This window comes from Medicago sativa, chromosome 4, assembly GCF_051527215.1.
Source record: "Medicago sativa cultivar Bolivia chromosome 4, Bolivia_mono, whole genome shotgun sequence".
Taxonomy (NCBI): domain Eukaryota; kingdom Viridiplantae; phylum Streptophyta; class Magnoliopsida; order Fabales; family Fabaceae; genus Medicago; species Medicago sativa.
Genome location: NC_140752.1, coordinates 72,447,438 through 72,462,894, shown reverse-complemented (window position 1 = coordinate 72,462,894; position 15,457 = coordinate 72,447,438). Strand labels below are relative to the sequence as shown.

At 29.9% G+C, this 15,457-nt stretch overlaps 2 protein-coding genes and 1 pseudogene across 2 annotated transcripts; 1 reads left to right on the top strand and 2 right to left on the bottom strand.

Moving 5' to 3' along the window:
- The first annotated feature begins 286 nt into the window (after positions 1-286).
- Positions 287-1,103, top strand: LOC146931584 (zinc finger BED domain-containing protein DAYSLEEPER-like; annotated as a pseudogene).
- A 3,344-nt stretch (positions 1,104-4,447) lies between these two features.
- Positions 4,448-7,563, bottom strand: LOC146931583 (norbelladine synthase-like). The gene is made up of 2 exons (XM_085703087.1): positions 7,333-7,563; positions 4,448-4,915 (listed from the first exon to the last, which is right to left on the bottom strand). Exons 1-2 carry the CDS (start codon positions 7,517-7,519, stop codon positions 4,614-4,616), a joined length of 489 nt encoding a protein of 162 aa, XP_085559213.1. The 5' UTR covers positions 7,520-7,563; the 3' UTR covers positions 4,448-4,613.
- A 1,677-nt stretch (positions 7,564-9,240) lies between these two features.
- LOC146931582 (norbelladine synthase-like) lies at positions 9,241-11,065 on the bottom strand. Its single transcript, XM_085703088.1, has 2 exons — positions 10,744-11,065; positions 9,241-9,910 (listed from the first exon to the last, which is right to left on the bottom strand). The coding sequence occupies exons 1-2, from the start codon at positions 10,925-10,927 to the stop codon at positions 9,615-9,617; spliced, it is 480 nt and encodes a 159-aa protein (XP_085559214.1). The 5' UTR covers positions 10,928-11,065; the 3' UTR covers positions 9,241-9,614.
- Between the last annotated feature and the right edge of the window lie 4,392 nt (positions 11,066-15,457).

Sequence of the window (15,457 nt, the reverse complement as noted above, 5' to 3'; positions counted from 1 at the left end):
AGGATCATTAGTTTCAATTCAGTTCCCAATCATAAAGGAGACACCATTGGTATAAAACTTGAGGATGTGTTGAGGGAATTGGGTATAAGAAACGTGTCTACAATCATCGTTGAAAACACATCGTCCAACGATGTGGCTGCGGCATATTTGAATAAGAGAATCAACATCAAGAATGATTTAATGGGTGACGCGGACTTCTTTCATATGAGGTGCTGCACCCACATTCTGAATTTGGTAGTAACTGATGGATTGAAAGATAAAGATACATCTATTTCCAACATTCAAAATGTTGTTAGGATTACCTGTAAAAACTGTTTTGTCTCGATGTTTCCACAAGGTGGAACTCGACATCAATATACATCTATTTCCAGCATCCAAAATGTTGTTAGGATTGCCAGAAAAACTGCTTTGTCTCGATGCTGCTGAGAAGTTTCAGGCAGTGTTTGAAAAAATAGAAGGTGAAAATTCAGGATATTTAGAGTGGTTTGGGTTGTTGGACCTCCTAGTTGGATGTCACGAAGGTTTTCTCTTCGTCTCAACAAGTTTCATTGCACACTGTTTTTTATCAGCTCACTTCTGTATTAAGTGAGCTTAGCGCCGCAGCTTTGAACTTGAATTCTGTTTTTGCCTCAATGGGTGGTGATATGAAGTGGAAATATGACAAGTATTGGGGCAATGTAAACAAAACTAATCAATTTCTTTATTTTGAAGTTATTTTTTTATCCTCATTTTAAGTTCAGATATATTGAGTGGTCGTTTGATCCAGTGAGGTTAGGAGTGACATTTCAAAAGACATGGCCAATAATGTTAAGGATAATGTGTTTAAATTATACAATTGGTTCAAGGATGCCCATGATCAAATGAATGCAACCTCACAGCTTTCTGGTCCATCAAACAACCAATCAGAACCTATAAATCCTTCACTCATTGCAAGAGCTGATGCTTTTAAGCAACGTTGAAAGGATCAAGACACAATTGATAAGCAGAATGAACATGAGAGGTATTTATACAACCCTTGTGGAAATGATAATGACAAGTTACTCATTCTTACTTGGTGGAAACAAAACAAACCTCATTACTCAATCTTGGGTGCAATGGTTTAGACGAAAAAACAATTTATTTGTAAAGATTACCATCAATGTTTAAGTAGTTATGTTTTGCACTTTAAAATAGTTATGTTTACCATCATTTGTAAAGATTACTAATCTTTTTTTTTGACAGAAATTATTACCAAGTCATTTCAGTCCAATTATTTTAATATAAAACATGCCACATCAGCGGTGGTATAAAGGTCGTCAACCTATCATTTTCCTTACTAACATAATAGAATCTACACTCTCTACCTTAGGTTTGATACAATGTTATAACCAAGCATTAAGCTTCTTGAATCCGCCCATAAAATCAACTTACTAATAAAAATCATATTGTAACATAATTAAAATGGTTGAACACAAAATAATTGACCGTCTTTTACTTTATTTTACCACATATGCCCTTTTCACATATGTGCCTATTATCAATGAATGACAAAAACTATGATCAATATTTATAAATGTCTTTGATCGACTCTTTATCTTACTCTCAAAACTTAAGTGTTTTACTTATATTTAACTAACCAATTAGGGTCGTGATACTAGGTCTGATCCTAGAATATCATATATATATATATTTATACTTTGTTCTATATTTATCTTAAATCACAAGTGTCTCTTACTTAACTTACTAATTAACCTTACAAGGTCCTTTTTCTTATCTCTTGTACAATGAAAATTGAACATAACTATAAATAAAAAAAGAAAAACAATGCACTTAAATCATCTCTATGTAATTACATACTGCTTTAACTAACCGTAAAGGTTCTCAAACATTCTTGTAGTCCAATGTTAATACTAGTAAACTACTAAAATTCAGGGATTTCCACACTACTAGACTCTAAATTGATGGACATACAAAAACTAGCATACAGCATACTCATAAACTTCTATTCACATACAATCGCTAATAACAAGTTAAAACTTGCTAATTTCATCCCCACAACTTAACTCTACTTGTTTCCCCTTAATAATCCTTAAATTCCCCAATTTTTAACATGTATTTCTCATATTTCAATCTTAAGAAGAGAACTCACCTGAAGATGTGAAGAAGATCTGTGAATACGATGGAACTAGCTTGCTAAGCCTTTGATGCATGCAAATGCAATGGTGAGGGAGAGAGAGAGAGAGAGGGGGAAATGAGGGAAAGAAGCCAACAAATCTCATTTTACCGTGTCAGTAGTGCGAGAATATCTTTACCTCCTTTTCCCTTATTAAAAAAAAATACTTAATACCCATTTTACCGTTAGTCTTGGTGCTCAAAGAAGTGAAGAGATTAAGATAATAAAGATTGATTAATTTTGGGATGTTACAAAAGATAAATGATATTTTTAAAATCAAATTGTGACAACTTTGTGACATGTTTTTCTCCATACTCATATTATGTTTTTACTTTATTTTTTTGTTGCTCATTTTGTTTTTTACGAATTAAAATAGAAGTGATTTTGACATTGAATAATTTAGAAATTATTTTTTAGATATTTTTAAAAAAATTAGAATCTATTTTGTGTTTGTATAGTGTAATAAAAATCATTTTTTTTAAATTAATTTAGTTTGTTTGGATACAACTATATAAAAGAGTTTTTTGTTATAAATTAATTCAATCTTAGGAAACTTATTTTCCTTCTCCTCTAAAAAAATATCTATTTTTTGAGAACCTGCTTTTAACAGCTTTTCATTTAAATTTATTTTTAGATTATGATTTTTTTAAAAAAAATTTGTAACAAACGGATCCAATAATTTTTATAGTGATTATATTTAAAAAAAAGTGATTTTTTTCTTAAAATAACTATAACACACAGGCTTAAAATTTAAGAGAATAAAAAAATGTACGATTGAAAAATTAAAGAGTTAAATATGTTTTTGGTCCCTATAAATATACCAACTTTTCGTTTTAGTCCCTCTAAAATTTTCCTTCAACTTTTAGTCCCTCAAAAATTTTCCATTTTCACTTTTAGTCCCTCCTTTAAAGTAAACTCATATGTAGAATTCTTATTTTTGAATAAAATTTTGCATAAAAATTCATAATATTATAAGAATCTCTCCCAAAAAAATTTAGAATTTTTTAACAAAACATGAATTTAATATGAATTTTTATATTTTTTATGGTTAAAAATTCATATTAAATTTATGTTTTGTTAAAAAATTCTATATTTTTTTTTGGGAAATATTTTTACAATATTCTACACATTTCTGCATAATTTCATTAAAAAATACTAAAATTAAGTTAAAAATAGGGACCAAAAGTAGTGATTGAAAATTTTATAGGGACTAAAAGTTGAAGGAAAATTTTAGAGGGACCAAAACGAAAAGTTGGTATATTTATAGGGACCAAAAACATATTTAACCCAAAATTAAATTGGCTAAAAATGTAATTAGGATTGAACACTTGTGTCAACAATATTTATTTATAATGATGATGATGATGACGATGATGATGATAATAATAATAATAATAATAATAATAATAATAATATATATATATATATATATATATATATTTTTTGAAAGAATAATATTTTTTCTATATAATGGCAAGAAAACTCAAAATAAGATTGAAAATAAACCCAAATATATTTATTTAATAATAATAATAATAATAATATTTTTCTACAAATTTTATTGTTTTAATGGTTCAAGTATCTACCACTTTTTTTTTTTTTTTAAGAAAGTATCTATCAATTTTGTCACTCTATGTTGGTAAATTCTTCACGTTTTTATCCAAATAAGATATTTTATGACAAACTATCATAAAAAACATATTATAACAAATCTTTTTAATTCCCCTAATGGTGAGTCGAATCATCGACTCTGATACCATTCTTCGTCATTAGGAAAGTTCATGGGATTATCACATTGGGTCAAGAACAACCACGTAATTTTTTTTTTTTGACACAACTTCCACTTTTATCACAAACCTTAAAAATATTTGTTTATGACTCATCTCACTTATATGATGCTCAACTTTCACCTTTCATCTAATGTGAGACTTCTAACTCGCACTTGATACACACCAACGATGACTTAGACTAAATCCAAAATTATAAGACTTGATTTTTTTTTTTTATAACGAGTGATACTTTGATATTGACTCATATGAATACCTATAATATGACACGTCCATTGATTTAGACCACCCACCAAATTATTCACAGTGAATAAGTCTATTGATTTAGACCACCCACCAAATTATTCACTCTCCAAATTTTGTTTTTGAGGGAACACTTGTTTTTGAAACAAAATTTATCAATTCTTGTCAAAACGCTAAACTAAATGGGAATGTGGCATATTCTTAAAATTAAATAGATATTTGATGAATGTAGTTGTAATTTCTAATCAAGCAAATGCACTAGGTATAACCCAATAATCATTTTATAACCTATATGTTTCTCAAGATTGCAAATCATCTGAGAAATAATACAAAGGTTAGAAACAAAGCAACTTTCATCATCTTATTCATGAACTAGACAATGTCACAAACTGATTTTTCTTTCTCTAGTCTTATTTTGAAGTAAATGATTACTACTTTGCTTCTTTTGTAGCCTTGTTTCTGTTGAGGTAATTCTTGGCAACTTCCATAATGTTAGCCAATGGCTCAATGGAAACAAATGAGGCATTGGCTGCATGCTCTTCTTTGATTTCATACTCTATTGTAGTTTTGATTATGCTTGAATCTTCACCTTTCTCTATTATTTCAAAACGAACTCTAAATAGTGTGAATCCAAATTCTAAGTATCCACCTTCAACTACCACTGCTTCTTTGATGCGGTTTTCATTATCAATTTTGGTGAATTTCTCTTTGTAACCAGCTGGGCCAGGTGTACCTGTTCAAACTCCAATCAAAACAATCAATGTTACTTTAAAACTTAATTGTGTTTTTTTTTTTTTTTTTTATAGGAGGGGTTATGTTAACACAAAATACCTTTAGATTTGTATTTAGTATTATTTTATTTTTTTCCCTTTTATTAATATATTTTCTTTGGGGCGATGTAGTTTTTGATTTGAAAGAGTGTCAACCTACTTAGCATCATCGGTGTCAACCAGGGGCGGTTACACCCCCCAGCTAGCCTGGGCTCTAGCCCAGGCTCTGCTTCTACTTTCTATGTTGGAAGCCCAGCCCAATAGCCATATTTTCTACTTAAAAAAAAAATAAAAGGGGCAGAATTGAGGCAAATGTTCAGGCGCGTACAAATTTTTTATTTTTCAGTCTCCTCCTCTAACTTATCGTGACTCTCCCTCTCTCAGTGACTCAATCTCTGCTCAATCTCTGTTTCAGTTTCATTTGCTTCTCCCTCTCTCAATTTGCGCCTCTTCCTCTCTCAACTCTCAGTCTCCATTTTCATTCCTTCTCCTCTTCACTTCCTCCATGTTTGTTCCATGTTTTTTCTTTGTTATTTGTTCTATTTTGATGCTGAATGTTATTTTGATGCTTGTTATTTGTTAATGGGTGAATCAATGAGTTGATTATTTAAATTCCAAACTGCAATTTATAATTGTTGATTATCCCTAATTTTGATTTCCCAAACCCTAATTTAGAATTGTTGATTTTTCTCTTTGTTTGTCCAAAGAGAATTGTTAATTTCAGAATTTTGATTCTACTGTTGTATAAGTTGATCAAGTCCAATGTAATAACTTGAATAATGAGAATGTAAGGATTTCTTAGGATTATTACTTCAAGAGGCTCAAATTTTTGTAAATAGTCTAAAACAAGTTAAATACTTTCATGAATGTGTGAATAAATTAGAAACTTTGCTGATTGTTTGATATAGCAATATAGCATAATTGTTATAATCACTTTGTAGTATTTTTGGGCGCCTGTTGGTGTGTTTGTTTGGGCTGTGATGCTTTGATTTGGCTAAGTTGTTATAGCAGCATTTTTTAGCTTGTCATGTAGGTGTTTTTGGGGGGCTTTGCTGTCATGTATAGTGTGAAATTATATAAGCATTCCTTCATGATTTATGTTTCTCTCATTGTTGATGTATTTGTACTAGTAGCTTGCTAGCATGAAACTATATCAGGAACTACTTATATAAGTTGTTGCAAATATTTATACAGTATTAAATGTTAATACTATTTCATGAAACTACTTATATTTCTCTTATAGAAACTACTTATATAAGCATGAAACTAATAGCATGATTTGGATTAAATGTTGTCACTATTTCTTTGTGCCAAATATGAAACTACTTATATAAGCATGAAACTATACAGTACAATATTTATGCAAGTGTTAAAAATATCTAACTAGTTTTAGTATAACACTCCTTTATACGTGATTGTAAAGAATTAAGTTAGCATACTACAATAATAAGCACTTTGTCTCATTTGAATTTGCGATTAAATTTTTGCCCAGGCTCTAAGAAATTCCTGGCTCCGCCACTGGTGTCAACCTAATCGAGACCACTCTTTTATAGCTATACGCTATAATTGTTTTAAAATAAAATAAAATATATATTGATGTCTTTCTCGATCATCATTTTCTCTCATTTATGCTTGGAAACACTCATCTATAAGCATTTATGTAAACCGTTTGAACAAATTTGAGCTACAAATCACTTTAGAAGGTGAAACTTCAATTCTCAACTTCTAGTTACAAGTCGTGGGGACAAAGAGAGACTACTTAAAAAAAAAGTCAAACATATCGAAATAAGAAGTTATGTTTTTAAAGCACTTTGTCAGTAAATCCAAACATACACTTATTGAATTTCCAAAAGTTTCTTTTTCTGCTCAAAACTCACAAGAATTCTTTCCATACACATGAATCTCTAGATTGAAATAGATCTGAACCCTCCATTTGTATAGACATGTTGGTAGATCAATTTATCAAAAGTCACTCATAAGTGTATGTATAATTAGCAAAGATGTTCAAAACTAATCCAAATTTTTCCCGAAATATATAATAATCATGTGATAAAAATAAAACTAAAAACTGAGTCAATTGATGGATCGAATTTGCATATCTTAGAAAGTTATGTATATGTATAGGTTTTCATATATAGTTGTGTTAGGCTAACTGTAAATAATTATACATAAATAAGAGAAATGATATTTTGACAACCACTTTTTGACAACTTTTGGACAACTTTCTCTCTCATACTCACATGATGTTGTTATTATCTCTTTCCTTTTTCTCTCTCCATTGTTTTTGACCAATAAGAAGTGAGAAAAACAAGGTTGTCAACAAAGTTGTCATCAAATGGATGTCAAAATATCATTAATCCATAAATAATATATGATTGACCTGGAGTGAATGTGAGTTTGAGAATAGTTCCAACTCCTCCATCTCCTTCAACTAGCTCCACCTTCTGAAACAATTGAGGCATCTCTGCCTCAACGAGTTTTCCAATACCAATGGTGCCAAAGAGATCCCATGCTTCATTTGCTGGCACATGGAGCTCTAACTCATGCTCAAGTTGACCAGACATCATCTTTCTTTTCCACAAAAAATGTACTCTTTTGAGTTTTAAAATGTGGACTATGCTATCTGTTGCTACCCGTAATATATTTTGGGATTATTACATCCTTACGTTGAGTCCAATGAGACCGTTTAGTTTAGGACCATCTTTTGTCCTTTTTGTTCTATTGATGTCTCATCTTTAATATCTTTATTGAATGATTGAAGAATATTCCTTTATTTTTATTGTTACTTTTACAAAAGATAATATTAATTGAGTTATGCGTCACATGCATTTGTACATAAATACATGTCTCAATGCTCTGCCGCTCTGCGTTTTGCCGTTTAACAACTTTTTTTTATTTCCGATAAATAGAAGTTTATTTAAATGGTCTTATCAAAAGGAGCACAATACAAGTTCAATATAAGAGAGGAATGCTAGCAACACTCACTTTTCAAAACTCTATGTGACACTTACTATTTTATCGGACCCTTAAATCTTATCACATGTGCAAACACACTCTCTTCATTACAATATCTATTTGGCCTTCCATATAAGCTAGTTGAGCAATTATCTTGGCCGGCCAAAGAGATCTCAGGGTTATAATTAGACATTTTCACCAAATTACCAAATTCTCACATGTAGGCTGCTTGGGTCAAATAGGGTCAAATAAATAAGAACTTGGCGCCAACTTTTTGTTTGAATCCATCGGTCACAACATGTTCTTGGCCTTTAACGCCCGAGACTGATGAGGGCGGGCCGGTGCACAAGGCATATTTAATTTTGTTGTAATGGGAGAGATCCTGAGACCGGACAGGTATGTGGTTGAAGGAAGGTTATAAGAATTGTTTGCTTACCACCTATATCAATAAGATGCATTTGTTTCTGGTAGTCCATTTCATAAGCACAGTTAAGAGTGATTGACATGGAGCAATTTTGGGATAAGTGACCTTCTAAGAAGTGTCCCTGAAAGCGTACGAGTGAGAACAAAACATGCTGAAAAAGCACATGTTGGTTTCTGAAGTCAGTCAGCAATACTTAAAAGTTGTTTGGATGTTACAAGGCCCAAGCAGTAGGAAACGCTTGCTGGAACAATTTGGAAATGTTGTCATTCAGCAACAAAGAAATCCCAACTTGCCGTTCAAAGATTGCATTGGATTAGTATCTCTAAAATTTATTTTGCAGGGGTTTAATTTTGTAAAATTGATTTTGGCAAAAAGTGTGCTCGAATGCAATAAACCAACTTACGTTTAATTGATCCAAATTAAACTGACGTTGTCGCAAAGAGGTGTAATTGATTACAACATAGAAACTTCATGTGTGATGTGCTCTCGTGAGGAAGAAGAAATAAGTGATTTGTTTTTATCATGCCATTTCTCTATTCTAGTGTGTATTGAGGTTTATAAGTGGATGGAGGTAAGACTGGTATTCTCTAATGATGTTCAGCAACATTTTCTACATTTTGGCTCTTTGATTGGTGGGGGAAGTCTTCAAAGAAGGTAAATTGTATAATTTGGCTAGCTGTAATTTGGCTAGCTGTAATTTGATGCTTGTGGAATATAATAAATAGAATATTCTTCAAATAGACAGACATATGAGAAGGTTTGAATTGTGTTCTTTACAATAATATCGCAAATACTGATTTAAAAACCTTTCTAAAAACTTTGTTGTAAACTCTTCTTCAAAAGATGATATTGAATAGTTTTCTTAAAAAAGATGGAAAGAATTTAGGGAAAGAGAAATTGCACAAAGGGTTTATACTAGTTCACCACACTTGATAGGTACGTCTAGTTTCATTACATCTTGAAGGATTTTCCACCATAACTAACATGATTACACAACCTTGAGAGTATACTTCTGCCATTTATGTTTCGTAATATTACAAATCATTTGAGAAATAGTACATGTCGGTTATCCTAGAATCATTTGGTTGAAAATTTGTTCTTCAACCTTGGCGACCTAGGTTCGATAATCGATACTTTGGCACACCAAAAGAAAATACATGATGATGTGAATTAATGAAACAAAATGTTGGAAGCAAAGCAACTTTCATCATTTTATTCATGAACTAAGCCATAAGTTTTTCTTTTCTCTAATGTTATTTTGAAGCACATAATTACTACTTTACTTATTCTTTTGCATCCTTGTTTCTGTTGAGGTAATTCTTGCCAACTTCTACAACGTCTGCCAATTGCTGGATGGAAACAAGTGCGGCATTGGCCGCTTCCTCTTCCTTGACTTCATACTCTAATGTAGTTTTGATTATGCTTGAATCTTTACCTTCCTCTATCACTTCCATACGAACTCTAAATAGTGTGAATCCAAGATCTAAGCATCCCCCTTCAACCACCTCCACTTCTTTGATGTGCTTTTCATTATCAATCTTGGTAAACTTTTCTTTTAAACCAGTTGGGCCAGGTAAACCTGATCAAACTCCGACCAAAACAATTAATGTTATGTTAACACAAAATACTTTTTTTTTTTTTTTTTGAAAGAATGTTAACACAAAATATTATAGACTTGTATACATATAGTATTGTCCCGTAAGTATGTTAATTCATCATATCTTTAATTTAAATTCTTTCCAAACTCATGAATCTATAGATTGAAATACATCCGAATCCCCCACCTGTACATAGACATAATGGTGGATCAATCTATTAAAAGTCACTTGTAGTTTTATTTTTTATTTTATTATATATATATATATATATATATATATATATATATATATATATATATATATATATATATATATATATATATATAACCATTATTTACACTTGAATAAAAGGCAAGCGGGCAACAAGCTGCGCCGCTAGACCCTTTTGGATGGCAAAATCAATCATCGTGAACACAACATTCATGGACCTAGGAGACATGACATTGCTATGCATGAAAAGATGTTCAAAACTAATCCAAAATGTTCATGATACAATAGTCATATGATCAAAATAAAATTAAATAGAAAGTAGTCTCGGCAAGGATCGCTCCATTGTTAGGGACATCACATTTGATATGTAAGGATCAGGTTCAAATCTAGATTCTCCACTTATTCAGCTTAAGATGAATATCTAATATGAATTTCTAACCACCTTATTCTCCACTAGGTCAACGCCTCAACGGAGGATGTGTTTACAATTGATGGAATAAATTTACATTAAATTTTCCATATGAATTATGTAACGATAATTATATTTTTGAGTATAATTGTGGCAAGTTGATATAAAGAATACATAAATAATAATGAAAATAACCTGGAGTGAATGTGAGTTTGAGAATAGTCCCAACCCCTCCATCTCCTTCAATTAGCTCCACCTTCTGAAATCTTTCAGGCATCGCTTCCTCAACGACCTTTCCAATAGCAAGAGTGCCAAAGAGATCCCATGCTTCACTTGCTGGCACGTGCAGCTCTAACTCATGCTCAAGTTGACCAAACATCTTCTTGATCTCTTTTACACAAACTATTTGGGATGTGGTGTATGTGGTGCGTGGAAATTCTACTGTTGATGCAATCGTCCACAATTTTGATGTGAAGTATACGCAACTATCCTAAACTTGACACATAACACCCTGCCAGATGTTTATAGTTATATTATAGGCTTAAATATGGTATTGGTCCCTGCAAAATAGGCCAGTTTTGGTTTTAGTCCTTGCAAATTTTTTTTATAGTTTTTGGTCCCTGCAAAAATAGGTCAGTTTTGGTTTTAGTCCCTGCAAATTTTTTTTATAGTTTTTGATCCCTGCAAAAATAGGTTAGTTTTGGTTTTAGTCCCTGCAAATTTTTTTTTTATAGTTTTTGGTCCCTGCAAAAATTCAGGAAAAATGAAAAATTAATAAAAAAACTAAAAAAATTTTGGAAAAATGAAAACTTAATAAAAAAATTGAAAAAAATATTAAAAAATTTAAAAATATTAAAAAATTCTGGAAAAATGAAAAATTAATAAAAAAATTGAAAAAAATATTAAAAAGTTCTGGAAAATTGAAAAATTAATAAAAAATTAAAAAAATTCTGGAAAAATAAAAAATTAATAAAAAAATTGTAAAAAATATTAAAAAATTCTGGAAAATTGAAAAATTAATAAAAATGGAAAAAAATTTAAAAAAATACGGAAAAAAATTAAAAATTCTGGAAAAATTAATAAAAATAAAAAACGATTAAAAAAATAAAATAATCTAATAAAATGAAAAATAATGCTAAATTCTGAAAAAATAAAAAGATTAAAAAATTCTGAAAAAATAAAATTTTGAAATTTTCTAAAAAAAATTAAAATTCTGGAAAAATTAAATTTTCGAAATTTTAATAAAAATTCTGGAAAAATTCTAAATAAAATTTTAATGAAAAATAAAAATTCTGAAAAAATTCTGGAAAATATCTAAAAAATTTCGAAATTTTCGAAAAAAATTAAAAAGATTAATCATTTTTTAAAAAAATGAAATTTTTGAAATTTTCATTAGTATTTTTCGAAATTTTGATTAGTATATATTCGAAATTTCCCTTATTCTCGATTTATAAATACACAAAAGTTCCCGGTTTATAAATACACAAAAATTCCTGGAAAAAATACTAATGAAAATTTCGAAATTTCGAAAAATACACAAAAACCCTAAGCTCGGTTTATAAATACACATATTTTTTCCCTTATTCTCGGTTTATAAATACACAAAATTCCCGGAAATTTTTTTGGAAATAAATACACTGAAAAAACTTAAGCTCGACATATATACTAATTAAATTTTCCAAAATTTTTATTAAAATTTCGAAAATTTTATTTTTCCAGAATTTTAATTTTTTCCAAAAAATTTCGATTTTTTTTCTTCAGAATTTTATAATCTTTTTTATTTTTTTAAGAATTTATCATTATTTTTCATTTTATTTGATTATTTTATTTTTTTAGTCATTTTTTATTTTTATTAATTTTTCCAGAATTTTTAATTTTTTCTAATTTTTTTTAATTTTTATTAATTTTTCAATTTTCCAGAATTTTTTAATATTTTTTTTCAATTTTTTATTAATTTTTCATTTTTCTAGAATTTTTTAAATTTTTTATTAATTTTTCAATTTTCCAGAATTTTTTAATATTTTTTTCAATTTTTTTATTAATTTTTCATTTTTCCATAATTTTTTAATATTTTTTTTTCAATTTTTTTATTAATTTTTCATTTTTCCAGAATTTTTTAATATTTTTTTATTACATAACTGGGGTCAGGGACTATTTCCAAAAACAAAAATTTTGCAGGGACTAAAACCAAAACTGGCCTATTTTTGCAGGGACCAAAAACTATAAATTTTTTTTGCAGGGACTAAAACCAAAACTAGCCTATTTTGCAGGGACCAATACCATATTTAAGCCTATATTATATGGAAAATGTTTTGCATGCCTCCATCTTGTGGGTTACATTTGGGTGTCTTTTGCTTTAGTGTCATTGATATATTTGTTCATATTTCTTTTTTAACCATTTAATTTTTTTATTTAAATAATTTATTTTAATAATTTATTCATCATTTTCTTTCATATAAAATGAACTAAAGACATCCAAGTATTTTCCCCATCTAGTATACCCCACAAGGAAAAGAGAAAAGTAGAGTGATGTGACGGATAATGAAAAAAAAGATAGATATAAAATGAGGTTCTTAGAATTTTATATCGGATCAACTTTATCTTAATAAAATCGGGATCTGAGATGAGGACTCTCCCAATTTATAAACACACTTTAGGTTTTCTCTCATTTAATGAGGGTTTGATGCATAAATATAAATGGTGGGTGGCTGATAAATTTTTCCAAATGTGTCATCAAATAAAAATATTTATAAAGATTCATCTTCACAAAGATTGTTATTTCTAGGCAACAATTAAGCTATACTTAATTGAAACATTAAATTAAATAAAGGGTTTTCAACAGTTGGTTTGACAATTGAAAACTGGAAAGAACTTGATTTAGAACGATGAAAGTGATTAGAATTTCATGAATCTTCTCTATGTCCTTGTCTGGTGATTATCCTGGTTTCTAATTCAATAGCAATTTGAGATTTTATTTTGTTGCTTTTTTGGATTTCCAAACACGTGTGTTTTGATTTTTAAAGTTTATTTTGAAAAAATAATTTTCATCCATCGAAGTTATTATTGAGATGAGTAACAACTAGGTCACTGTTTTTAAGATGTTTCATGACACTATCCAAAATTGTGCAATGTAGATTACTAACCACGCCGCCTTCAAGATAAAACAAGTTCAGCTACAACTGTATGATTAACTACTGCACTGTAGTCAACCGTTCAAGAATTACAACTCCAATATAGTACTAAGACCACTTTTAATTTAATATTGAAACCAACCAATTTTGTTACTATGACCACTCTACCAAGGTATTGTGACCGCTCAAACATTTACCACCATTCCGACCTTTAAAATCTCCAAATATTAATATGGTACTACAACCACTCAAATGATATATACCTTTAAGATCATTCTTAATTCCAAAGGGACATTATTATTTCTCAAAAGAGACTATGATATTAAAAATACTCTTTATTCCAAAAGGACATGAATTTTCGAAGAGGATGTGCTCTTGAGACCATTCCTAATTCTGAATGGACATTTTACCTAAAAGTGATTATGGACTTAAGAACACTGTTAATTTCAAAGGGACATGAAAAAAAAAGATGAAAAGGAGAATAACTCGTTCACGCAAGCTGAAGGGAGAAAAGAGAAAGAGTTATCGTCAACTCAATAGAACTATTTGGTGTGTTTTTTGAACTGAGCGGAGTCCACTATATATTTAGAGATTTTGTAATTGCATCTAGCTACAATTATGGGAGCCAAATGATTAGTTTAAAGACTCTTGTGGATAAGATCAAAAGAAATTAACCCGCAAAAATCAAAACCAACATAAGCTAAAATTATAGAAAGTTATATGCATGAATAAATAATAATAATAATTACTATCATTTTTATCATTATCAGGTACTTAAAAATTAAATACCACAATATAAACACTACTAATTCGTGTGTTCTAATTTTACGTGGGACCTCCACATTCTATTTTTTCAATTCACACAACACTATCTCAAAGTCTCATGACTTGGTGTTTACTCTTTCAACTTTCCAATCTCCTTCCAACTTCACACCAATGTTCCAACAATTTTCACTATGTTTAACAAAGTGAAAACAATAAATTTTGATTCTATTAAATAAGAACGAAATTTTTTCAATGCAAAGATTACAGCTAGCAATTCATTCTCAATAGTTGCATAATTCACTTGATTCTCATTTAAAAATTTACTAGCATAGTAGACTGCATAGAAAAATTTGTTATGATGTTGGCTAAGAACTGTTCCAACCATGTAATCACTTGCATCACACATTGAAATTTGAAGAAGGAGAACATGTGTTCATTCGAGTTACGCCAACCACATTAAGAGAAGGCCAAGGAAGTTGATGCAGAAGTTCATTAGACAATATCTGATTTATGTTGGAGTAGGACCAGTAGCATACCGGATTGCATCATCACCAATCTTATCTTAGATTCATGATGTGTTCCATTTGTCTCGATTAAGGAAGTATGTTCAGATAAGTCACATTTGATAACTCCATATGTGATCCAATTGAAGGAGAACTTGTCTTTTAAAGTTCTACCAGTAAGGACTTAAGATAGGAAGATGAATTGGTGGAGGAATATGAAGGTGAGAAAAACACAAGAAGGCGGGGTTGAATTGTGTTTTGAAATTTTCTTCTTTTCTCCTAAACTGAACACACTGATCAGAAGCAAAGTGAAACAACCTCTGAAGTGATAATCAGAATCTAAATGCAGCGGATAAAAACAGAGAGAGAGAGAGAGAGAGAGAGAGAGAGAGAGAGAGAGAAGAAGAAGAAGAAGAAGAAGAAGAAAGACACAAAGCAATTATACAGGTTCCTTCCACAAACCGGAAGTAGTCCTGTCCCCCTTGCACTTCCAAGGAGATTTCACTATAA